The sequence below is a fragment of the Astatotilapia calliptera genome, chromosome 7, assembly GCF_900246225.1.
Source record: "Astatotilapia calliptera chromosome 7, fAstCal1.2, whole genome shotgun sequence".
Taxonomy (NCBI): Eukaryota; Metazoa; Chordata; class Actinopteri; order Cichliformes; family Cichlidae; genus Astatotilapia; species Astatotilapia calliptera.
Window position 1 is genome coordinate 11,774,060 of NC_039308.1, and position 25,952 is coordinate 11,800,011.

The window sequence follows — 25,952 nt, forward strand, 5'->3', positions numbered from 1 at the left end:
TTTGACATTTAAAGTATTCAGCTCTCAGAATAAACAGCAGGATCAAAAATTTACTCAATGTTAAAATAATAAACCTGAGTTATACTTGAGTTAATTTAACGTTTTACTGCTTTGTTTTTTATAGTCTTTTTATGTCACCGTTGGATTATTTTCCTTTATTAACATCTCTGACTGGGGCAGGTGACATGATAAAGGAGATCATTTTGTGTGGAAGAGGAATTATATGACTCGTGAAATGTCCCTTTTATGTGAGCATGCACAGAATATGAAGCAAAAAGCCTGGTTTAGGAAAGAAAGTGATGACCGCTGGTGTGATACACCAATTACTTGTGAGACATATTATCTCTGACAGAGTTTTGAGGGTTTCTTTTAACCCAGCTAGCACAAAGAAAGCCGAGCTCTGTTGGGCTGTGTATAGACCTCATAGACTTCACAGACCTATTAAGGTAATCTGATAGAGGAAAAGGAAATTGCTGGGTCTGCGCTTCCACAGGCCCGCTGGTTTAGAGACTTATTCCCGTTAACGAAGCAAGATGAACAGCTTAACCGGTTTTTCACATGCTATAGCAAGGGAAGGATCTCAGAGCAGCCCTTCTGCCCTCGGTGTCAGACCACTTTGAAGAACCATCACCCCACAGCAGCCTTTTATTTCTGTGACACACAGTTTACACAAACACCCATTGTAAAACCCGCCTATGGTGCATCATAAACCCTAAGGCATTGAGTGTGTATGTGTATGTAAGTGCGTCTGTGTATGTGTATTCATGTGCATGTGAGTGTGTGTGTCTGTGTTTGTGTGACCTCCTGCTCACCAAAAGGGTCATAAAGGCAGGAAGTTTACTAAATAAGAAAACAGAACCCTCACATAGGATGTGTCCCTATAATAAATGTCTTTAATCATACAGTTTGAACCACGATTTACAAATTTAAGTAACACAATGACAACATTTAACAATTTCAACCTAACAGAAATACACACAGACCAGGCACTTAGATATACACAGTATGCAGCTAATCACGTGAGGAGGACGCAGAAGAGCTGACACAAAAGACAAGCCTCACAACAACACAAGTCAGAAAGTCAAAAACAAAATGTAGTCTGTGTCACGGCGGTGGAATGGACTCAGGCGCAGACGGAGAAAGCACGCTTCAAACAGTTCTTTATTAATCACACTGGTGCGCTATATACATGTGAAGGGGTGGAAACACCAGGGCCCCGAGGGTCAACAGGTTGGGGAAACACACGCCTTCATACTCGCTCCACTCCTTGTCCACACAATCTCCACACAAGCAGCTCCACTCTCACGCACGGGGTCCAGGGGTCACGAATGAGGGCAGATCCAGATAAACCTATTTACAGAGATGAGGATTAAGCCAAGGCAAGCACGGGAACAACAGAATCACTATAGAGACGGGCAATACTAACGAGAGTTACTCAATATTCCAGCGACAAGTAGCTCAGAGCCCCTGCCTTAAGAAGAGCCAGAGATCAACTGCAAATCACCGGTGATCAGCTGCAGGTGCGTAGGCCAAGGGCGGGAGCCCAATCTGAGCCCCGCCCAGGCAGACAGGCAAGAGAGAGAGAGAGCAAAACAACAAACACTTCCCATATGGAAAAGAAATAGTAAAAGCATATATGTGAATGAACCAAGTTAAAATAGAAGGAAGTGTCGAAGAAAAACTAATAAAAATGCAACGATACCTGGTGTAGAAAGTGTCAGAGAGGCAGGAGCAGAGAGAGGTTACTGGCTTCTCGAGATAACAGAGCAGGCTGGATTAATTTCCTGCCTGTGTTGGTGTGTTTCTGTTTTATTGCTGTGATCTAAGACTGTTTATACACTTTCACGGCCCTCAGGATGCTGCCTCACAGCATTTTACTTCCAGACTAGCGAAGCAGCGGCTGCTCTATCTTCATGATATTCTCACTCAGTGGTCCAATCAACACATCTTCAATCACAAAATGTGATTTTCCTCTGTGACTCTCCCGTTTCAGCCTTTCACTGAACGTTATGTTTATGCTAATGTTATCTGCACTTGTTTACTGGGCTTCCGCCCTAAAATATTCACAGGGTCTTCATCTGCATCTCCCCTGATTCATGAATACTATCACACACCAGCTCCAAGACACATGGCCTTTTTAAACTGTGCCTAACAGGTGTTTGAGTTGCATAATATGCTCAACTTTTTTCATCCTTATTCTGAGTGTGTATACATGGAGTTAAATTGCTTTTGACACACCAATCCTGACTTCTGTTTATATAAATGAAAACTGAAAAAAAAACCAGAGGCCAGGATTGGTGTGTCAAAAGCAATTTAACTCCATGTATACACACTCAAAATAAGGATGAAGAAAGTTAAGCATATTATGCAACTCAAACAACTGTTAGGCACAGTTTAAAAAGATATGGCTGTTGAGTTTTTAAATTTATGCACATGTATAAATTGAAAAACGTGACTGTCATAATGATATGAGTGGCGATAAAACACTTTATGGTGAGTTTCAACTGACTGGTTAATTATACAGTCATCACCTAACTGTTCTTGTTCGCCATCACTGCTCTCTTTCCAAAAAAAAGAGTAAAGATCACTTATATTTCAAAAAAGCAGTAAAAAAAAAAAAATCAACTAAATCAAGATGAAGACACAACACAAACCTATAACAAATAGCTGACAGAGAATCGTAAATACCTGAAGAAAGTAAATTGGATTTATAATGATACGGATATTAAGCTAATCCACTTTTGTAGATTTGAGCCCTTAAAATAATTCATTAGCGCTAAATTTTGGTTGCTGTTCCTGCAGGCCTTCGTAAAGTCATGGTTCGAGCCCACCGGCAGGCGTGGTGCTGGCAGGACGAGTGGTATGGCCTGACTATCGAGGACATCAGGCAGCTGGAGCTGGAGACCCAGCTGGCCTTAGCAAAGAAGATGGCCCAATACAGCCTGAATGATGGAGGGGGAACAGAAGCCAACAACTCCTTCATTAGCCAAGAGCAGGAGCAGGGAGCAGAGACAGTGGGCTCGACTGCAGAGGCAGAAGGAGCAGGAGGGAAGCTTGGAGATTCACTTGAGACAAGAGGGGAGCTCACAAAACAATGGTCAACATCCTCTAGATCCTCCAATAGGTCATCAAAGCGAGGAGGTGAGGATGTCCTTCTGATTTTTGTGTGTTTCACTGGCTTTTACCACAGTCTGTGGTACAATATTTGTATTGATATACCTTGAATTACAGTGTGACTGTTGACATGAGTGCAAGTACTTATTTAAAATATTGGTCATGCCATAATTTTAGGTAACGCTGTAATACACCAATGTTAATCTTTGTTTGTACAGGAAGTCCATCTCATCAGAGCATTTCAGAGTGGAGGATGCAGAGCATTGCCCGGGACTCTGAGGACAGCACAGATGATGAGTTCTTTGATGCTCATGGTAAAGATCAGCAGAATAAAACACATTATAAACAGCTCACGAGCCAATGAATTTATTCAGTATTGTACCCATGCACAAGAAAGATTTTTGCATTTCAGCAGTTCCCACAGATTCAATTTAGTATTTGGACATTATCTTGAAAGATGAATTGATGTGTTTTCATATCTGTGTGTCTTTGGGATGATAAATATTAACAATGGAGAAACTCAAGGTTGTTAATCCTGCTTGCTTCTTTTAATGTTCTCGTTTATCCCTGTGGGTATTTATCCTTAAGAATGAATGCTGAAATGTTAATTAATGAATGTTATTAAAGTTGAAGCCAGAGAAATTATTCTGCCAGACAGAGTCTCACAAATTAATTTTTAAATGTCTTAACTTGCTTATTATATTAGTTTTTAGAATGAATTTATTAGCAATGTGTGATTTCTGAGAAAAAGGTATAATAATTTGTGCCAACAGCTTGTTACTGCGCACTAATGCCATATACACGGTCACTTTATTAGGTACACCTGTTTTTGTGTTTCTGGAGTATCCAAACACATTTTTTATGAGAAAAATTGTAATTCTCAAATGAATGTGTTAGACTTCATTAGATCGATCGCCTTCTAATTTCTGGAAAAACTTGTGTATTTACCATGTTGCTAAAATCAATTCCATCCCTAACCGTACCCATAAACCTGGAGGGTTAGGGGGTAAATTCAGAAACCTTCACATGCCTGTCTGAAGGTCCTGCCTAGTGAATGTGAATGCAAACAAAAGTGCCTACATTTTTCTCAGTACTGGGTGTGATGGAATAACAATGACCTTTGAAAGAGGACTTTGCAAGCACATCTTTAAAAAAGACCTCTGGAGACTTTGAGGAGGTTTGAGGTTTCAGGGGAACCAGCCTTTAGAGAACCATAATAGACAGACTGATTTTTCAAAGAGTGCATAAACAGGAGTCACCTTTGATGTAATTTAGGTTATTTAATCTGTGTTATGAGGCTGACTGCTTTGATCAGATCAGTGAAGTGTCTCCATTATATTAAAATCCCTCTGTGTATCTTGCAGAGGACTTTTCTGATAATGAAGACATGTTTTCCAAGGAAATCACCAAGTGGAGCTCAAATGATCTGATGGACAAAATAGAAACAATAGAAGTGGATGAAGGACAAGGTAAGTGACTGCCTCACTCTTAATCTTATGCTTTTGTGTACCAAAACAAAACAAGAAAACACTGGGCTTCATTTACTGATATACATAAAGTCCTGAAAGAGATGCACCTACCAATTTTGTTCTTATCATCTTGTGTGCATTAAGGAAAATTATCTTGTATTGAAAGGTGTTATTCTCAATGAGAAGCATGCCTACTAAAGCACAAATCAAAAAGATTTCAAAAGTGAAGAACTGAAACATTAGTGTTCCATGTGGATGAGGCACAGAAGTGTTTCCTGTGAAGTGACAAAGGGGCTGTAATAACCAGGAGTTGGATGTTTTCCCCCTGAGATAGGGACTGTGGGTCACTTAAGAATAAGAAAGGTTTGACATTTAAATCCATGCCAAGAAAACTAGGAAAAAAAGAAGGAAGAAAAAGAAAAAAAGACCAGAAAAAAGAAGGAAGACAAGGCCTACGTGACCAGCATGACAGCAGTTACATCAGACTGACGGCAATTACTGGGCAAACATCCAAACGGAAAGCTTATGGACACACACAGTTTAAGATTTATGTCTATGCACTTTTTGTGAACTCAGACTGTATATCGAAGATGGACATAGTCACCATGACATCACCCACTGGTTGGTGGGCTACAAACATTTTGAATCCCTCGACCATTGCCATCATGTTTTATGTATTTATTTTTCTCATTTTTCTCACCCCGCAGAGTGAACAGTGCCACAGTTTACTCTGTTTGTAAATGAAGCCCAGTGTATCCTGAGGACTACAGGACTCAGAATTTATAGTTTAGGCCATCTCTTCTGTCATCAGTGATGAAGTCCATAATTTGTTTTCACAGAAACCTTGTACCAGGAGTCAGTCGGGGAGTATGCCGTCAATGTGGAGACACAGATAGAGGTGCCATTTTTTTCAGTGTTCTTGCATTTAATTCCTGTCTTTCTTACACCGACACCTATAATTAAAGGGCTTGTAGATGGTACTGTTCCTTCTACATTATAACGCCAGTGAAGTGAAACTAGAATCCAAAATAAAACCTGACCCTAGAATTTAACTTCAGGAGTGACGTTTAAGATTTTTCCTCCTCTTGTCCAGTGTTGTGTCCTTAAAAGGGGAAAACCTGGTTAGGGTTTCTTTTTTCTCTTCAAAATGAAATGTAAATGTAGCTAGCTCACCACTGGTCTTCTCTAGAGCAAAGTGTTTAGACTTTATTTGATTATTTTGAACTCATAGCTCATTTAAGTCCTTTTAAGTACTGCTTGCAGTGTTTTCCTTTACTCCCTTTTGCCTCTATCCCTATCAGCCCACCTTTATTTTCCTGCTTTTTTCCTGTTTCTCTTACCTGCAGGATTGTTCATCTCAGCAGTGTGTACAGCCTTCCAAAATTCATGTCCTCATTTTGGTCCTGCATGGAGGCAACATACTGGACACTGGCTCTGGTACAGTCAAACCTTCAAAATTCTTCCCACAATCCAACTAACTACTAAGTTCATTATAGATTACATTATAGACTATTTTTGGATTAACTGATTGTTTAGTACAAGAGTGAAAATAATAAGAATACATTCTTAAAGCTAAAATTAGCATAGTTAAGTTTTCATTTTTCTGTGATAAAAATATCATTTACATCAATATAATAATAATTAGAAGAAAAAAGGAAATTAATTTATTATCAAAAAAATTCAACCATTATTAAATTTGATCAAGGATAGAAAAGATTGAAAAATGATTTTTTTTTCATACTAAATACCAGGTGATAGGATCTCTTAAAGCCTTATAAAGTTTTCAAATGAAATAATCTAAGCACAAAGACATTAATGGCTAGATACATTTCATACAGTCATAGAAAAAATAACAACAATTATCTACCAGGATATTTACAGGAAATAATTTTAGACTATAAAATATGTAATTTTAAAGAAAACAAAAACAACTAACTAATGAAAAGCAGTTCGTTTTTAGCTAGGTCAAATAGTTAAAACAAACAACATGTGAAAAGTGAATTAAAACAAAATTATAGTGGCTAGTTATGATTAGCTAAGACTAGGAAAGTGTTATATATGTTATATGTATATTTATTTAAATGAGCGAGCCCCCACCAGTAACACAATCGGTATAGGAGATGTTCATTTATGCAGTACAGTAAGTCTTTTAATTTTCAAACAAATGTGCAAGGCCTTATGATTGTGTTTCATGGCAATGATTAATAATGAGCCTTTGCTTTTCTTGAAGGAGAACAGAACAGCAAACAGGGAGATGTAAACACGCTAAGTGGAGCTTTTGAGGCTGTGATGAGGGTCCATTACCCTTCAGCACTGGGCCGCATTGCCATTCGAATGGTACCCTGCCCTGCTGTGTGTGTCGAAGCATTCTCGCTTGTGTCCAAGTGAGCAAGCAGCATTTTAATAACATGCTGTCATACACGTGCAAGCTGATTATAGACATAAAGCCACTTCTCTCTGCTCTGCAGTCTTAGCCCCTACAGCTACGATGAGAGCTGTCTATCCAGCAGTCAGGACCACATTCCGCTGGCTGCGCTTCCTCTTCTGGCTACTTCTGCACCACAGTACCAAGATGCCGTGGCAACCGTCATCTTACGAGCCAATCAGGTGTACAGCGACTTCATCAGATCTTTGGAAGGAGCTTCTTTTAATGGCCAGGTTGGGTTTCTGTTTTTTTGGATTGGCACTGCTTGTACAGATAACGCTGATTTAGTGTGCATACTCATGTTTTTGTGCTTTGCTTTATAATACAGGTGTGTGTTATTGGGGACTGTGTTGGGGGTATTCTGGGCTTTGATGCGCTGTGCAGCAGTTCTGTGACGGTATCAGAAAGCCAAAACAGCAGCAGACGGGGCAGTGCCATTAGTGTCCAGGTATCAACTTAAATTCTCTGATGACATACCAAGCTGTTGATACCGTAGACCGTATATAAAAGATGGATGTAGCTTCTGGGTCTAAAAAAGGAAACTAATGCTGAAGTCTTAAAAAGTCTTAAAAAAACAAAAACTGCCGATGTACATTATGGTCCCCACTGGTGTCAAGAAGGACTGTTCAGTGTCTCTCGGTTTATCGGTCAGCTTCACTCCTTCTTAGTTATTTTTAGGTTCAGTAGCTCAGATGCCGATGGCTAAAATGCTTAGCTAAAGACAATGTAATGTAACAGTGGCTACATCCATCTTTTATATACAGTCCATTGTTGATACCAGAAACTGTGTTTAGCTATGCTAAAATACGTGGAAAACTAGCCAACATGTTCAATGCATTGCATTCTTGCATTCAACTCCATCCTTGCTTTATATGAACTTGTCTGACAATTTTCATTTGTGTATGTCCATGAGTGCGCAATGGTGTGACTTATTCTGTTTTTACTGTAAGCGATATGTTGTCAAATGCAGTACAGTGTGCTAAATGTGACCCTTGGGGGGAAATATATGAAGAAAATATGTACATTAGATGTAACAAGACTCTGAAGCCATGCTAGTGGGTCTGCATGGCAAGACAATACACAGTGTGGCACAGCGGTGCCTGGAACTGAATGGTAAACTAGAGCAGCCTAGTTTAGCATATTCTAATGTATTACATCTATTAGTAGGTAATACATACAAAGTGGAAGTAATGCAGTGATGTATGACATCAGTTTTGGAGGTGCATGTTCTGGTCATAAACCCAGTTAAAATTACAATTCATACAATTTCAGCCTTGCATGAAGAAAAGGTAAAGAGTTATCACAGATCTTATGTCACATTTAAAGGGTACTGAGGCAATTTTTGATATCCGTACAGGTGAAGTTAAAGCAAAATCTTGTAGTTGTCTTTCAAGTGCAATGATCTTGTAACTGTAAAAGCTAAACCATCCTTAATTTTTTAAAACATAAACAATCAGCAATTTAAAAATAAATGGGCTTCACATTGCAGGTGCAGCTCACTATGGTAACATGTTTTTCTGCTGGTCTCATTTATGCTAGACAAAGACTCTGGATATTTCTTTTTCTGAGGCATCTCAAGACTATGAATGTTGGTGCAAATTTTTATTACCATTCACCTGATAGTTGCCAAATTATAGTGAGTATAGTCCTGACAAACTAACCTACAGTTTGAGAGTGCTATCCATAAAACTATAAGGCTATTACAAACACCTAAGTCATTCCAAAAAAACTAAAGACTTGTGGGAATAATTTCAATCACACATTTGACAGTATCCTCTTTCATCCCTCTCTCTCAGGACACAGAACTTCTTTCTCCTGGTATCGTCATAAACAGTGTCTCTTCTTCCTCGCCATCCCTCGAAGGAAGCCGCCATCTCAGCCGCAGCAACATTGACATCCCTCACTGCTCTGGGCCTGACGACCCCAAGAAGCAGCTTCCACGCAAACGCAGCGACTCCTCCACGTACGAGCTGGACACCATCAAACACCACCAAGCCTTCCTCACTAGGTGAGACACAGAACTTAAAACAAATGCCACAAATCCTTCAAAGATTTCTTCTAATGTGTTATATTTTGTTTCTTTCTGGGCAGCCTTCACGCCAGCGTTCTCCACAGAGAGGCTGGATCCCGGCGTTCCAGCAACAGCACCATGTTGGAGGGAGGATCTCTGGGGAAGTTCGAATTTGAAGTGACTGACTTCTTCCTGTTCGGCTCTCCACTCGGGCTCGTGCTTGCACTGAGGAAGACTGTGGTGCCCACTCTGGATGGTGGGGAAGGATTTTCTCCCTTTTTATGCTCCTATCATTTATTTTGCCGTTGGTCTAATTTGATGTTCGTCACAGGTCAAAGCAGGAAGTGGTTATTTGTAGCACTTTGTGTATCTTCCTGTGTGAAATGCATGTCTCCAGCAGCTGGGAGGCAGGTGTCAGAGGTTAGAAGTCATGCTTTTGATCTCAAAGGCTGAAAAAGAGAAATATGTGATAGAAGTGCTTACACAGCCACAAGTCTGACTGCACTGTGTCCTTTGAGGTTTTAAAGAAACAGATTACTGACCTGCAGCTGTTGGCTTAACATGTGGACTTTAAAAAAAAAAAGAAAAAAGGAAATCATTACAGTTGCTGTCGGATGTTTAGTTTCATTTCTTTGTTTACACAGCCATTTATTTCTCATGGTTTTCCAAAGTAATATCGGAATAACTTTAAAACGTTCAATATTAGGAAAATAAGTTGTTGGTAGATGCAGTTTTATCGGTCTCTTATACTGATAAAATACATAAAGAGTCAAATATTTTTGTGCTGCTTGCCTTGAAAATGTCCTGGAATTACCACTGGTGAGGATATTCTTATCTATCACCTAAATAACATGCCACAAAAATACAGTATCCTCCCTACTCTTGAAATATGACAGTACAATCACACATCAAATTAGGGCATAAGACATAGGATTAAATATAAACAAAGCTTATACCACCTAGTAGCTTAATGAATCAAAGATTCATATGGATAAAGGTATGATTTCAAACAGGACATACTACAGTAGTTTAAGTGTAAAACAAAGTGATTATGATGGGATATAAACATTGATTGTTTGGAATTCTAAGTGGTTATACACATTTTATTTTATTTTTCATATGGGCATAGTTTTTTATTGCTGTTGTTTGTAGACACTGTGACAAACACTAGAGAGTCTATGGTGTAGTCAGACCAAGACCAGTGGGAAGTTTACATCAGCAAAGTAGTTGTCAAGCTTTATATAAAGACGACAGTCCTATTACAGTTTTTATCAATCACTTTGGTGCAATTCTCACATCAGCTATTGTTTCTACTTATAATTTAGTACTAAATGGACTGGTTCTTATATAGTGCTTCTACTCTACCTGAGCACCAAAAACTTGCCTCATACACACATGCACTTTTTTCTGTATATGTGCTTTCTATCTAACATAAACACACATTCATATTGTGATGGATGCATTAGAGAGCTCAAGGACCGTGAGAAGCCAGTGATCGAACCTATATAATTCTTAGTCAGAACTCTACATCTGTCACTTTCTTGAATACTGTCCAGCACGGCATTAGTGTTTTCAATCAAGCTACTTTGAACTTTTTTCAAACATGTATGAAAGAGCAAATCCACTCACACACTCTCGGTGTTAGCAGTGAAATTGTCCTTTGGGTAAAAGCAAATAGTAACACGTTGTCAGAAGAAGTTTAGTTGAAACAATTGGAAATAAATACTCACAATCTTGTGTTACAGGTGAATGTCATGGCACTGCCAATTACACACATGTGTATACTATACATACTGTACAAACTCACTGAGCACTTTATTAAGTACACCTTGTTAGTACAAGTTTCAGAGCAGAGTTGTTGCAGATTTGTCAGCTGCTCATCCAAATTTAGTAGTGACAGTGACTTTTCTGATGGGAGAATTGCACCAAAACGATCGAGGAAAACTGTTCTTCCACTGACAGTGTGTGACTGGCCTTAGTCTTTCATACAGACTTTGAAAGAAGTCTGAAGGGATTTCATTAAAAACAATAATGCAATACCGGGCAGTGTTACGGAAAATGTTTTGATTAGTTATGAGATTCAGACGAGAAGTGCTTCAAGACAATAACAAAATGTGTGTGGTGCTAATGGGTAGAAACAATAGCAGTGTGTGCAAATACAATAACAAATTCTCAAGTTAGTGGGGAAGTGTGTTACAGAGTTAAGAACTGCATTTCACTAGCCGGGACCACATCCTCATTTAGGTTTTACAGCAGTAGATAGTAGATAATGGCAGATGACTCGAGCATGAATTGAGGCTGTGGTTTGGGGAAGGCCTCAGGGCCTCAGAGGGGACTGGTGGCGAATCCCAGACTGGAAAGATCTCAATGTACTAATGAGAAATGAATTAATTGAAAAAAGGAGACAGGGTAAGGCACAAAAACAAGAACAAACAGCTTCTCATTTTTGAGAAAGGGTGTGCTTCAAGGTGTGGTCCCACTAATGAAATTCAGATAAATGATCTCCAAAAGGAGTGGAGAGAATTACATCGATGATGTGAGAACTGCATCAATGTAACTCAGTAAAACTGTAATGTATTTTCCAGCCTACTATCTAAAGTTATAGTTTGTATACACAGTGTCCCGTGTTACTAGTCACACCAGTCTGTTTATTTAAAACTTCTTGCTGTGTTTCCTGCTCTAGTGTCGGCGCTGCGTCCAGCCTGCCAGCAGGTTTACAACATGTTTCATCCAGCTGACCCCTCCGCCTCTCGTCTTGAGCCTCTCCTAGACAAGAGGTTCTACCTGCTGCCTCCCTGTAGCGTCTCCCGCTATCAGCGCTTTCCTCTGGGTGATGGACATTCGGCTCTCTTGGGTGAGTTGACACACACGCAAACACAGACAAAAAAGAAAGGCACACTTCCTGAGACATTTTGCTGCAGAACTTTATGTAATACAAGTTGTTGACTTTTTTTTACCCCTTGTCTGGCTTAGTTGAAACTGTGCAAAGTAACCCCCAGCTTCTGATAGAGTCTGGCAGTACAGCATCACATCGGAACCAGGAAAGCACTGTCAGTGAGACCTGCATCCCTGTGCCTGTCCTCAACTGGCAGACCTCCCAGAGCAACACAGAGAGTGTGTATTTGTTCTCTTTATCTCCTTTATCCTGTTATTATTATTTTTCTAATGTGGTCTGGATTTGGTTAAAACTAGAGCTTCTAACAATATAGGATTTTTTTAAGACCATTACTGATACAGATGGAAAAAATACAATATTCCAGTATATTGGCTGGTTCATCTGTTGATGTTTATGGCTCTTTCATAAACATCAACAGATTTCCCTAACATTAGTTATGGCTCAGTTGCTTTTTTTGTTTGTGGGGTTCAAAACACCTGTTTTGCCAACAGGGAAGTTGCAGAGTAAGGTAAACCCCTAAAATAATATTGAGAAAACCCCAACAATCATACAACCTTTTATGAGTAAGCACCTATTGACAGTGGGGAGAAAAAAAAGTCCATTGTAGAAGAAATATCCAACAGAACCAAACTAGAACCAAACAGCCATCTGCTGCGGGTAAACCTGTATTTACCCACTGAATTCATTTTGAGGTTCTATTATTTGATTAGCGAGCTGGTTGCAGTTTTATCATTTTGGTTCACTCTAATGACTCTAATTTTTCTGCCACTTCAGACTCCTGTCTCTTCTCAGACAAATTAAGCACTAAAAAGCGATTTTACACTAACTGCTCAGCAGCAAATAGCAAACAGAGTTCTTTGACTATTGGGTAAAAATAGTGGAACATGCAGTAGCTAAGCAGGAAGATATCTGGAGGAAACCAAAAACAGAGTTAAAAGAGTGAACGTGAGACTTAAATTTATCAAATGGTTAAAACTCAAAAGGTAACATGTTGTATTTACAACTTGTTTCTCCTTGCATGAGTGATTAAAAATATCATTATTTTATATTGGTGTTTGAATTATTCATAATCATAGAAATAATTGATCATATGTGAATAAAGAATATGACTATAACTCCTCTTTATTCGCAGTGGATACCCTTCACTCCCATACTCTTGTTGATGGTCAGCATCCATCATCAACATCACCAGGGATTCCTCACCTTCGCTGCACCCGTAGAGCCAGTGAGGCCAGCATAGCCAGCCAGGTGTCAGGCTTAGCTGACTCTTACACCGCCTCCAACATCGCTACGAGTAAGCTGACCTCTGACATTGTGTCTCTGACCTAATTTTTGGTCCAGAAGCTGGAAGTTTACATGTTGACATTCTCATTTCCTCCCTCCAAACATCCTCTTAGCAAGCAAATGTGAAGTGAGCCACACTAAAAGGCCCAGTCTGCTGTCACAGCTGCATCTACCCTACCATAGATTTGCCTCTCGGAGCACACCGCCTCAGTTGCGCAAGAAAATTCGTCAGGTTTTTCCGAGATCCAACGGTGTGGAGTCCGAGCACAGCTCGGACGTTAGCTCTGACATGACTTCTGACATGACCTCTGACCTCACTGATGTTACGTCTGACATCACTGACATCAGCTCGGCACCCCCGTCGCCCAGGGTGCTGAAGAACATAGAGAAAGGTACCCTGGGAGCTGTAGTAAGAGGACCTTGAGGGAAGGATGCTACAATCTGTATTCATTCCCTGTGTTCTTTCCTTCCTCCTCTGGCTTCTTCCTTTCTCTCAGATAGTACTCCCAAGTAGTTACAGTAATTACACTGGAGGTCCATAATCCTTCTTGTGAGCCTTTCTGAACTTAATTCCTTGAGAACCACTGTTTTCTTGTCCTGGTGGTGATTCCCAATCAGGCTTACTTGTACCTCAGTAGCTACTTTTGGTGTTGGCAGAAAAATCTCAAAAAATATATACTGATGTTTTATGACACGATGGATTTTGATATTAAATATGGTCTAAGTTTTAAATAAGAAGGTCAGTGTACTATATGTGTAAGTGATCCCTGTGAGCCTAAAGCTTCAGATTGCTCTAAAGACTTTCCCCTTGCTGCTACATCTATATGACATCACTGAGAGCAGATATTGCTAATGTGATCATCTCAGGCACGCAGAAGCCCCACCCACCTGTTGATCACACCTTCTGGTTGCGAGATGCAGCCAGTCAAAAGAAAGTTATCTCAAACAAAGCGTGAAGGAAATTAAACACTTTGTTTAAGTAAATTCAGATGCTTTAGCATTATGAATCATGGATACACTAGTAGTGGCTACAAATAAATCTGTGGAGATAAAAATGAGCGTAAGAGATCCCATTTATGTGGGAAAATAAAACAGCCCAAATAGTAGTAAAAATTGATGTGTACTAATTTATTTCTATAAGCGCTAACTAAATTCATCATATCAAATAAATTGCTGTATCCAAGTCATATATTGCAGTTTAGGGATATTAACAGTTCATAGATAAAACAGTGGACAAATACAAGTCGTGGATAATAATAATAATGGACTGCATTCATATAGCGCTTTTCGAGACCCTCAAAGCGCTTTACAATTCCACTATTCATTCACTCTCATACACTGGTGGAGGCAAGCTACAGTTGTAGCCACAGCTGCCCTGGGGCAGACTGGCAGAAGCGAGGCTGCCATATCGCGCCATCGGCCCCTCTGGCCATCACCAGTAGGTGGGTGAAGTGTCTTGCCCAAGGACACAACGACCGAGACTGTCTGAGCCGGGTCTCGAACCGGCAACCTTCAGATTACAAGACGAACTGCCAACTCTTGAGCCGCGATCGCCCTAAACAGTAACAACAGTAACAACAAACATTTTTTTACTTTTGCAACACAAAGAATGGACGAATTGCTTCACTACAGTTAATCACACGTGTCTTTTAAAATATCGTAGAGTTTAAAATAGCATTCATTGGGATCATGTTTGGAACACACTGTGGTATCGGTGGAGGGATATTTGAGGGCTTTGGGGATATATCAGTCAAAAAGGTTGGGAACCACTGCATTACAAGAAAAAAAAGAGAGGGAACAGTGTGCACTTCAAACCTTTCTACTACTCACCACTGTCCAGTTTTAACCTAGCCCTAGTGCCTCTTAGTCAAACCTTCAGTGAAAAACACTAACTAAAATCAGCACAGTGGACGTTCTGACTGTCTGTTTTTCCCCTCACTGCTGTAGTTGCCTCTCGGTGGTGGGGCAGTAAGAGGATGGACTATGCTCTTTACTGTCCTGATGCCCTGACAGCCTTTCCAACCGTGGCTCTGCCTCATCTTTTCCATGCCTCCTACTGGGAATCGACGGACGTTGTCTCATTTATACTCAGACAGGTTCTCTTTCAATTGATTTTATTTCTTTGATTTGTAATCACTAAAGTGTTTTAAGTTGCATAGTTCCAGGGATGATAATCTCAGTCATTGCTTTTTTAAAATTAAATATAAGACTCCATTCCTTTACAGAAAATTTGGTACAATAGGTTCACCATGCTTTCTACATTTCTTTTTTCCCCCATAAACATTAAAGAGAACAGAATATATGTGATTAATGTTAATTTCATTTCCTGTTGCAGGTAATGAGACATGAGAATTCTGGTGTTTTGGAGCTGGATGGTAAAGAAGTGTCTGAATTTACTCCTTCAAAACCTCGGGAGAAGTGGCTTCGAAAGAGGACTCATGTTAAAATTCGGGTAAGAGGTCTTTATGGTATCTCCACCTGACAGAGGCAATGCTGAACTTTTAAGATGTGGATACAAAAGAGAGATTTTTGACTTAAAGTATCTCTGTTATATTTTCGGAGGGCATAGGTTTGGCTTTAGAAGTATTTCAGCAGCAGCAAAAAATGACACAAAGGGAGAAAAATGGATGTTTTATTTACCTGAAAGGCAAATTTACAAAGAAAATCTGAATTTCTAATGATCCAAACTTTGGAGACCTCAACATCGTTCCCTAAAAGACTAATTTATCATCAGAAAATGTCATGCCACACATACTAGAGCCATCAATTTATCCATTTTCTTCTGCTTGTCCAATTAAGGGTCATGGGGGGAGCCTATCCTAGCTACCATAAGGCGAGAGCCAGGAAACCCCCAGAACAGATCGCCGGCCTGTCACAGAGAGACAGGCAGCCATTGTCATACTGTTCACGTTCACATCTAGTTCACATCCAACTTTAATTAACCTACCCGATTAACTTAACCCCACTTACATGCTAAGCATAAAACATTTGAAATAATGCCAAGCTAAATTTGTTCCAACTAAATATTAGATTATCATTGCTTTCTTTTGACAAGGCTGTGTATAAGTTATTGTTAAAGATTAAGCACGTTTTTTGATTTTCATACTTCAGATATCTGTTAGTTACTAGCATATCTACCAAGAAAATATTTCCTCTCTAAACATTTAATAGAATAGAATAGAATAGAATAGAATAGAATAGAATAGAATAGCCCATAGCCCTGCATAAGATATAAGCAGCAAGACATAAGTAGAGGATTTCAGTTATTCTGGAAAAAAAGGTCTCCAAAAAGTCCTTGAAGACGATACGGTAGTCCCAAAGGTGCCAAAGAGGCATTTCATAGGACAAACAATTTAGGAAAAAAGCACCTCTAATGAGCTGATTAACATTTCAGTCAAGTTCTCGTCATCTCATTTTGGCAGCAAAAACAGTAAGAGAAGTCTCAAGAGAGACTTTAGAGAATTGAAACTGATTTCCGCCTTTTTTTTGTTTTGTTTTGTTTTGTTTTGATTTTGTTTAATTTCTGTTGTATATATGTAATCATTTATATTTGAATCTTAGTTGCCTTTATGATAAAGAACACTGGAAAACCAAATAAAGAGATTTGAAAAAAAAAAAGAAAAAAAAAAAGAAACTGATTTCCTGTTTTGGTTGCTTCTCAGAATGTGACAGCTAATCATCGCGTGAATGACGCCGTGTTCACAGAGGATGGAGTGCAGACACTGACGGGACGTTTCATGTATGGTCCTCTGGACATGGTCACATTAACTGGAGAAAAGGTAATGACTGACATGTTTGGCTGTTAGGAACAACAACAAAAAAGAGATGGTTTGTATTCAACCCATGTTTTGTTTTTGTTTTTTTTCTTTTTCTTGCAGATTGACATTCACATCATGACCCAGCCTCCCTCTGGAGAGTGGGTGTACTTTGACACGGAGCTCACTAACAACAGTGGACGTGTCTCTTATGTAATTCCAGAGAGCAAGAGGCTGGGTATCGGGGTATATCCTGTCAAAATGGTGGTCAGGTATGCTGAGTTGTAGTTATTTCACAAGGAGAGACGCATACATGTATGAATTTCATCATATTTACCAGTCGCTGTTTCTCTAATAGGGGCGACCACACATTTGCAGACAGCTATCTTACTATTGTACCACGAGGAACAGAGTTTGTTGTATTCAGCATTGACGGGTCATTTGCTGCCAGCGTCTCAATAATGGGGAGTGACCCTAAGGTTCGAGCAGGGGCTGTGGATGTGGTAAGGTAAGGAGAACACCAGCATGCTTGGTAGGAATACTACTCTGCAGTAATATATAGTGTAAAACGTCTAGATAGTACAAATCAAAGTTGTGGACACAAACAAAAACTCCGTGGCAAAGACCAAAACAGATTGTTGTGGAATGTTGTCTTGGCAACTTGTTCTCCATACTTCATGGTGGAAAATGCATATGCAGATATGAGCAGTTCACTTTCTCTGCATCTCACATGGAGCCACATATCTCACATTTGAATCTGGTCTAAAGTCTGCCCCTTTTGTATGTTAGTAAGTTAGAAGAAGCAACACAAGAATTGCTTCTCTAGGTCAAAAACATCACACAATGCAAAACATTCCTCTCCACAGTGAAGGCATAAATGGATAAATGACCACAAACACATGGTCTACTTGCTGCATGGACAAAGGTACTGAGGCTGGGGTTCTCCACTCTCTCAGCTCAGGTACTTGCAGGACTAATTGTTGTGTGGAGCTTACACATTACTGTTACAGCGAAAGGTGAAAGTTTTGAAAAATGTAAAATTGAAAAACACATTTTCTTTCACACATTTTTAATTCCATATATGTTATTTTATAGTTTTCTTCTAAACTATTGAGAATAAATACTACCCCCCTGGTATTTGTAGTTTTTACATGTGCTGCATCTTGGGAATATTTATGTGAAGTAATGGCAGAATATTGATTTTCTGAACAACATATCACTCCCTTTTAGCATGGAAGTCAGCTAATCCAAACGCGACTCCTTCTCAGGATTTTTATTCTTTATTGTTTGCAGGTACTGGCAGGACTTGGGCTATCTGATAGTGTATGTCACAGGTCGTCCTGACATGCAGAAGCAGCGTGTTGTTGCCTGGCTCTCCCAGCATAACTTCCCTAATGGCATCGTCTCATTCTGCGACGGCCTGGTACATGACCCTCTCCGACACAAGGCCAACTTCCTCAAAACCCTCATCAACGAGGTAAGTGAGGGCAGGGAGAGTCTGGAATAGCAATGCAGCAAAATCCTTCCAATGTCTAAAAGTTTAAACTCTTTGTATTTGATTAGGCCAACATGAGGATATTTGCTGCCTATGGCTCCACCAAGGACATATCAGTGTACACTTCTATTGGCCTGCCTCCATCTCATATCTACATAGTGGGAAGGCCCACGAAGAAAATGCAGCACCAGTGCCAGGTCTGATAGTAAATAATTGTGGTACATTATGAATTAGTTCACAATGAAACTATTTTATCTGAGTGGGTGTACAGCTGTAAAATAGTTTCATTGTGAACTAATTAGGCCATGAATATTTTACATGATTAATCGCTGAGTGTTTAGGGTCTGTCAGGGGACCTTCTGTCTGTGCATTGATGCTGAGTAAACCCAGTTTAATTGACTGTTAATCTGTTCCAGTTCATCCTGGATGGCTATGCTTCCCACCTATCTCAGCTGGAGTACAACCAAAGGTCTCACCCTGCCAAGACCGCCAGTACCCGTATGGTCCTCCGGAAGGGCAGCTTTGCTCTGGGCACAGCTGGAGGAGACTTCCTCCGGAAACGGAACCACATCTTTCGCACCATCTCCTCTCAGCAGCCTGGAGGGTCGGGGTCATGCTCACCCAGCCAGCCCAGCCGGACTGAGCGCACGCTCAGCCAGTGTGAAGTGGAGCGCGATAGAGGGGTCACAGCAGCAGCACAGAGGAGTATGAGTATAGCTGGGGGGTGCTGGGGGCGCAGCAGCAGCACCAAGGAGGGCAGTGTAGGCTTACATGGCCCCAAGTAATGTTTAAATAAAAGCTTTGGTATAAAGGACCCTGGCCGAGCCACTATGATCTCTGGACTAAGATAAAAGATAGAAAGGTGAAGAAAAGATGGGAGTGTGTGGATGATGGGGTTGTGGAAGGAATAGACAGATGGTTCAGCATAAATAACCCATAATTAATAGAGATTAGGAAGGAGCGATAAGTAGGGATCTGTCCAGGAGGAGTGGACTAATCAGGCCAAGTGGGATCTAGAGAACAAAACAGTTCTGTAGCATGACTCTTTTACAGTAATACTTTTATAGGATATACCACTATTTAAAAAAATGACAAAGGAAGGATTAAAAAAAGAAATTGTAAGCCTTAAACTAATCTCGTCTAACGGGAAACCCTCCCTTCTCCTTTCCAAACAACATAAACATTTACACTCATGAGCTCAGGACAAACTGCAGAGCCAGATTGATCTTCAGACAGTCAACCATGGGACTGAGGCTAAGTTCGTTTGGCAACCGTGGCAAAGGGCCAGTGATTTACACTTCAGTTTCTTTTCCACTGTTTTGGAACACAGCAGTGACTGGCAATAAGTATAGAAAACCCTCATAATGCAAAAACAGAAAAGCAAATCTATCAAAAAGTAAGTAGAGACCAAAAAACAGAAAGGCAAATCTAACAAAAAGTAAGGAGAGACCAAATGGAGACCTTACTGTAAAGGATCTGTTCATCCAAACTCTACCAAAAGAGATCATATTAGTAGCTATTTTAACTAGCCACAGCATGTTAGTGTAAACAAAATCCATCCAGAAGGTTGTTAGGTTAGATGCTTTAGTTACTCTCTTCCCATTTCTTACCAACAGCCTGTCAGCTGGCTTCATAAAGAATTCTCCAATTTCATTTTACTCCACCCTATTTATCTGGCTGGTACTTTTTGGTTTTATTTGTCCAGAAGTATCTAAACATTAAGATGATGTAAATGTAGGTGGAAGTATTTTCTGTCATGAAAATGTACCTGAGAGTCTGCCAGGGTCCAAACTCTCTTTGTTACCACCTAAAATCACCATGCTAACAAGCTAAACTAGATTAGAAAAAAAGCTTGTAGCATTGTTACTGGAGAAATGATAGCATGAGAATGCTAGCATTGAGTTAAGTGTAATGGACCACAAACGAATTACCTTCATGGTATTGTGCTGGCAGAGATTTTAAAAGAATCTCTAAATTTTCTATTTTTAGATACCAAAAGATATGAATAAAGAAATGTGTATTTTGGATGAATTGATCCTTTGAACAATAAGGGCTGGATTTGTGAAATATACTGTATCACAGAGGAAAGTACTTGTCGTCTTAGTCACAGATCAGTCCTTTTCATGCTTCTTAAAACATACTGATAGCAGGTCGGCCATTCAGTTTTCATTCCACCCTGTGTGAAACTCTGTAGTATTTTCTGTTTCCGTGTGGCCTCTGGGCCATCCAAGGCCTTAATATCCCACAAGACACTTTCTTTGCAGAGGAGACGGAAAGCAGAAAAACAGGGCATGCAGCATCAAAGCAACAACTGAGACTCTGTACAGTCCACAGCAACTATCCCTTTATTTATATATATATCTATATATATATTCATCTGCTTGCAATACCTCAGATCCACCTGCTGGTGGTGTTTTGTTTCCCATAGTTGCTGCTGCTGGGAGACACTTTTGTGGTGTTTCCTGAGTATTTGCTCTTTTTTCTCATAGGATATAATGCAGGCTGGACCTGGAGCCTGTTTCATTTCAGACTGAACTGGAAGGGAGAGCTTTCACTCACAAAGATGTTTCAGTATTTGTACCAAATGGACTAAAGAATGAGCCGAAGTGATTCAGCTCGAATGTTGAAATGACTGAATTATCAGTGTGTGTGAAGTATGGGAGATGAGTCCCATTGGCCTCTCTTTCCCTTTAAAGAAGATGAAGCCACCTCACATCTCTGACCCAAATCCAAAAAAAACAAAAACTATGGGCACATATGGGCTCTTTATATAATAGGTAAAAACATTTACAGGTATGATAAATGAAAAAGTCAGGTGCCTGTGTGAACACTGAAACAGTAAAACTAGCCATGAAGACATACCCTACACAATGTGCTTCCAGTTTAGGTGATAGTGGGCAGAATCCACTATGCTTATTTTTGGCAAATGTTAACAACTAAACAACATCTCTCGAAAAATTGTTGTGTTCAGGGTGTTCTACTAAGGGCTGCACAAAACTGAATGACAAGACCTTTTAATTTATACCTTTAAAATGATCCAAATTCAGTCAATAGGAGCTAAAAAAAAGTTTTAAAAAAAGTGTTTATGCAGATAATTCAAAAAAGGCCATATACTTGATTTTTAAAATTAACCCTTCTTATATTGCAATAGAATTGTTTTAATATAGCTAGTTTTTAAAGTTATTCATTTTTATACACACCCTGTAATAATTTGACTTGACCTGACACAAAGATGAAATTTAAAACCTTGGAAATTATTTACTTTACTCTTTTAAGCCAGATTTTCAAAATAATATTTATAATATTAATAACAAGCATAAATTCTAATGTGTTTTTGCATGAACTGGAAGTCTAAGTCTAAACAAATGATACGTAGTTCTACATGCTTGGTATAGACTTAAATAATTATAACTACAACAGTTTCAGTGTTCAGATGAGCATATGGCTATTTCTGAAGCATGAAAAATTGTGAATCTGTCCTTTAAGCCTTCGTGTATGGATGTATGGAGCAGCCGCACTGCTTGTCACCCTCATTTTACTATGCTGTTATTTCACATGCCCAGTTTCCACACTACACAAGAGTGCTTCTATTTCCAGTCTGTGTGATCCAGACCGTCTTGAACCCACCACAAAAGCCAAAATCATTCTCTAATACTGTAGTTAATCAACGGCATAACCTCATTATCCTTTTTTGCACTAGTTTACAGTGGAATATACTGTAGTTACCATCTCATTTTGCTGCATTCGAACACCTCTGTAGTGCATGACATTTTTTATTTATGTCAGGATATGATATATGTGCTGGTATGCATACGTCTGTACATTTGGTCACAATATGAAAATGATGTACGTATATGTGCCAAATAGTTAACAAGGAACTCTACAGAAGTCTTTAGACCAGGAGTTTTCAAAGTCTGATATTGTGCTCCCCCCCTGATGCATATCCATGCCCACACTCTGTGTTCTCTTAACAGGGATATTTTTCTGTTTGGTGGATGATTATTCTCAAAGCTTTGGAACTACAGTAACTGTAATTCTTTAAAAATTTGTGCAATCTAATGTAGACTCCTGAAGTTTACCTTTAAAAGCGCACTTTTCCTTCTTATGTTATGTTATCTTACAATAACATGACATACAGAAACCTGATTTCTTTGTGCTATTGGCTACATACACAGCACACCCAGAAATATCCTCCTGAGAAGCGAGGAAAAAACAATCTTTCTATTGAACTTTTTTGTGATTTCCTTCCTCTTTGGAGATAAAAAACAAAACCCATGAAATATCAATGGAAATCCCAGAATGTCATATATGTAGGTTAGCTCAAATAAGTCAAAAACAGATGTCCATTACAGAGGACACATAAATGAATGGGCTGGTTCTCAGGTGGATATAACTCTCAGATAATCAGTACTGCTCCTCAGCAAGCTTCCAGCAGTTGGGCAGTCAGAAGAAAGGGGGGTTTTGGGCAGGGACACCTTAAATGGACAAACAGGATCTTCTAGTTGTGAAGCAACAGTACTTACTGCTCTACTACTGTGCCACCACACTGCAAGAGGTGTCTCTTCAAATCCATTTCCTAATTTTCCTACTATCTACTGCTGTCTTTGTTTTCATTTGGTTTCAGAGGTGCAAAATGAGAAAGATTTCAAGTTTAAAATCTTCTTTTTACTGAGTAGAAAAGGCTTTTTTGTTGTTGTTGGTTAACCCAGATACTTAGAAGACTCATTGAGGAATCCAGAAAATCATTTAGAACAATGGTGACTGATTTTTAAAGGAATGTAATTAGCTTTGTGACTTGACTACATGCTGATATCTGAGAAGCACAGACTATAGCTAGAGGATTAGGAGTTTTTCTTATTTTTGTTTCTTTTCTTTAAAAAACAAAAGAAAACTTTTTTTCTTTTTTTTCTTTTTCTTTTTTAAGATTTTGGCCCCATTAAAAGCATTTTAGCAATTGTCTTAGCTATTAGCTCTTCCTGTTTGCACTGTACCCATGAAGAACTGTCTGCTTATTAGTCATGGGTACTGGATATAGCAGTGTCTTCTGAAAGTCTATGGCCCATTGAATCTAAAGATACATATATCACATAGATCCACTCATTTTTAACTTGGAAATTAAAGGGCCAAAAAAGACAACTAGTGCTTCCTGTTGCTCTCAAACACCTCTGTGCACCTGTACAATCCACCTGACACAGATGGGAGGTTGTCATAGTTTGAAAACCTCTGATGAACACTGTATCCAGCCTTTCGTAAGAAGGGGAAGTGTGTACTGAGAGCAAACGTCTTAATGCTTTGACTGGATTTTGATTTGCTGACTACATAATATTAAATTGAATGTTGCATGTGAAAAAAAATGGGCAAAATGTTTTGACCTTGTAGAACAGAGTCTGAGGGTGCTGCCAAAACCTTGGACAATATGCTAGACTGAAAGAAGTCCTGGAGAACACTTTTCCCCATTTGGCCATTTTGGCTGCTGAGTTGAATGTCTGTCCGTCTGGATTCTGACACTGTTCAGGAGCCAAGGATGTGTCACTGTACATACTGTAAAGATATATATGTAGGAAATATAGGGTCGAGGTTTATTTATTTATTTAAGGTTCATGGCGTTACTCTGGAAATTTCAGGTGAACTATAACGGAAATATGTAGCATTTTATTTGTCATTTTGGCAGTCATTGAGGCTATGGACCAACACAGGAAGCTTTTATGTTCCTACCAGTGCAATATTATTCTTCACATCACAGCAGGGGCACAATCTACCACAATTCAATCTACATGCAGTCTGAAAGCATACACGTCCATACACCACGTGCAGCTTTTTCACACCATGTGAAAACTGTTTGTATTTGAGCTGCTGTAGACATCTGCTGTCTCTTACAACAGTCAAGTATGTTTTATAGGACTATTGTACCTATTTTTCAAGCTGGAGTATTTTACAAAACCTTTGCAATATAACTCGAGACATTTTTCTCAGGCAGCAGTAGGTGCATGGAAAAGTAAAAGCCCTTAACAGAAAACAATATTTAACAAACTGTTGCATTTTGTCTAATCCAACTTAAAATTACATAACCTACACTGGTAAGAATAATAAATGAACTCTTCTCCACTATGTCCTTACAATTAAACTGAACACTTACATATAAAAACAAAAACAAACAGCAGAATATATTTCCTGTAATCACAATTATTGCCACTTTGGGATAAGAATGATTAAATATAGAGACCTACATCTTTAGTTTTAAAAAGTGCATTATTAGTTTGTGGTTTCACTTTCTAATAACACACCCTTTGTGAAAGGGTAAACATTATTGTATGCTGAATAAGTCACTGGACATGTTAGTCCAAAGAGACCACTTTTCATTTCAGTCTATGAGATGACTGCTCAGTTTAGCTTTAATGCTGACACTGTGAAAAATGTTAGCACCCACTGTTGCTTCTATGAACAGCATTTTAGCAAACTAATTATTTGGCACTTATTGAAAATTCATGTGTTTAAAACCTTCCTACATTTTCTAAAGCCAATAAAAGTATTTGTAATGACTTCTGTAAACTCATACCTGAAACATGTATGTATTGTACTGAAGACGTACAGTCATGTAAAAGGAAAGCATGCCTACTGATTAAAGTTCTTAATTGATGACTATTTAGTATTTATAATAGGATTACAAATGTTTTTAAAAGCCATTATAAGTGAAACAAAGCTGCCAAATAAAAGTCGGTTTTGATTAATATCTTTAAATGAATAAATCTTTTAGAAAAGGCTCCTTATTAGAACGTGGGACTGACAATTTATTGATGTCCAGCTTTAGCACCATATCATATTTTGTATGTACACATCTGAAATATAATGCCGCAGATGCTGTAGGACCGTGACAAAGTGTATAGTGGCAATAATTAATATACACTTTCAATATATGCATAGTATGGGATTAGAGTCACATGCACAAAATTTATTTTAACATCATCTAGTTTTTATAAGCACCACTATAAACACTTAATGGTTTATAACACATTAAAATGTAGCTCTACACATTGATTTATTATATTTGTAGCAATTTTAATTGCCCTGTAACCATTACGGCATCATTAATTCTTGCTTTATGTGTGATTTCCATTTGTTTTACTTTTTTTTTTTTTATAATTCCAGGAATAGACAAACACTTTGTATCTGCTTACAGTTACATTATTGCATCGTTAAATGTTTATATACTGCTTATATTTGCTAGGAAAGGGTGGCATAAAATAGTACTTCTCTGCGCCATGTTAGCTGTTGCATAGATTGTCATTACCCATTTTATATGTTTTAACTGATTCTTTGATCCATGACACCGACAGCCAGTAACTAAGATGCCACATGTACTTAATTAGGGACACCAGAATTACTTTTCCAAGTGATTTAGACTCACATTTTCAGTAGGTACAGATGTGTCGTTGTTCATACAGTATGTGTTCAGCACTCACCATTATCCTCTGTACTGTGGAATAAATATAATTGGATGATAAA

General features: G+C 38.9%; 1 protein-coding gene across 7 annotated transcripts in view; it reads left to right on the plus strand.

The window, feature by feature from the left end:
* pitpnm2 (phosphatidylinositol transfer protein, membrane-associated 2) overlaps nucleotides 1-25,952 on the plus strand; it is a 64,486-nt gene extending 38,534 nt beyond the window's left edge. For 5 of the 7 annotated variants that reach the window (XM_026173092.1, XM_026173093.1, XM_026173091.1 and 2 more), the window contains 22 exons: nucleotides 2,803-3,141; nucleotides 3,333-3,428; nucleotides 4,479-4,583; nucleotides 5,423-5,481; nucleotides 5,930-6,020; nucleotides 6,814-6,967; nucleotides 7,052-7,241; nucleotides 7,337-7,456; nucleotides 8,805-9,016; nucleotides 9,100-9,275; nucleotides 11,703-11,873; nucleotides 11,993-12,133; nucleotides 13,048-13,209; nucleotides 13,313-13,591; nucleotides 15,147-15,295; nucleotides 15,535-15,651; nucleotides 16,862-16,978; nucleotides 17,078-17,226; nucleotides 17,313-17,462; nucleotides 18,248-18,431; nucleotides 18,518-18,646; nucleotides 18,866-25,952. In XM_026173092.1, coding sequence (XP_026028877.1) covers nucleotides 2,803-3,141; nucleotides 3,333-3,428; nucleotides 4,479-4,583; nucleotides 5,423-5,481; nucleotides 5,930-6,020; nucleotides 6,814-6,967; nucleotides 7,052-7,241; nucleotides 7,337-7,456; nucleotides 8,805-9,016; nucleotides 9,100-9,275; nucleotides 11,703-11,873; nucleotides 11,993-12,133; nucleotides 13,048-13,209; nucleotides 13,313-13,591; nucleotides 15,147-15,295; nucleotides 15,535-15,651; nucleotides 16,862-16,978; nucleotides 17,078-17,226; nucleotides 17,313-17,462; nucleotides 18,248-18,431; nucleotides 18,518-18,646; nucleotides 18,866-19,234 — 3,659 coding nt within the window. In that variant the 3' untranslated portion in view covers nucleotides 19,235-25,952. The remainder of the gene's footprint in view (nucleotides 1-2,802; nucleotides 3,142-3,332; nucleotides 3,429-4,478; nucleotides 4,584-5,422; nucleotides 5,482-5,929; nucleotides 6,021-6,813; nucleotides 6,968-7,051; nucleotides 7,242-7,336; nucleotides 7,457-8,804; nucleotides 9,017-9,099; nucleotides 9,276-11,702; nucleotides 11,874-11,992; nucleotides 12,134-13,047; nucleotides 13,210-13,312; nucleotides 13,592-15,146; nucleotides 15,296-15,534; nucleotides 15,652-16,861; nucleotides 16,979-17,077; nucleotides 17,227-17,312; nucleotides 17,463-18,247; nucleotides 18,432-18,517; nucleotides 18,647-18,865) is intronic. The other 2 variants (XM_026173095.1, XM_026173096.1) reach the window with 2 other exon arrangements.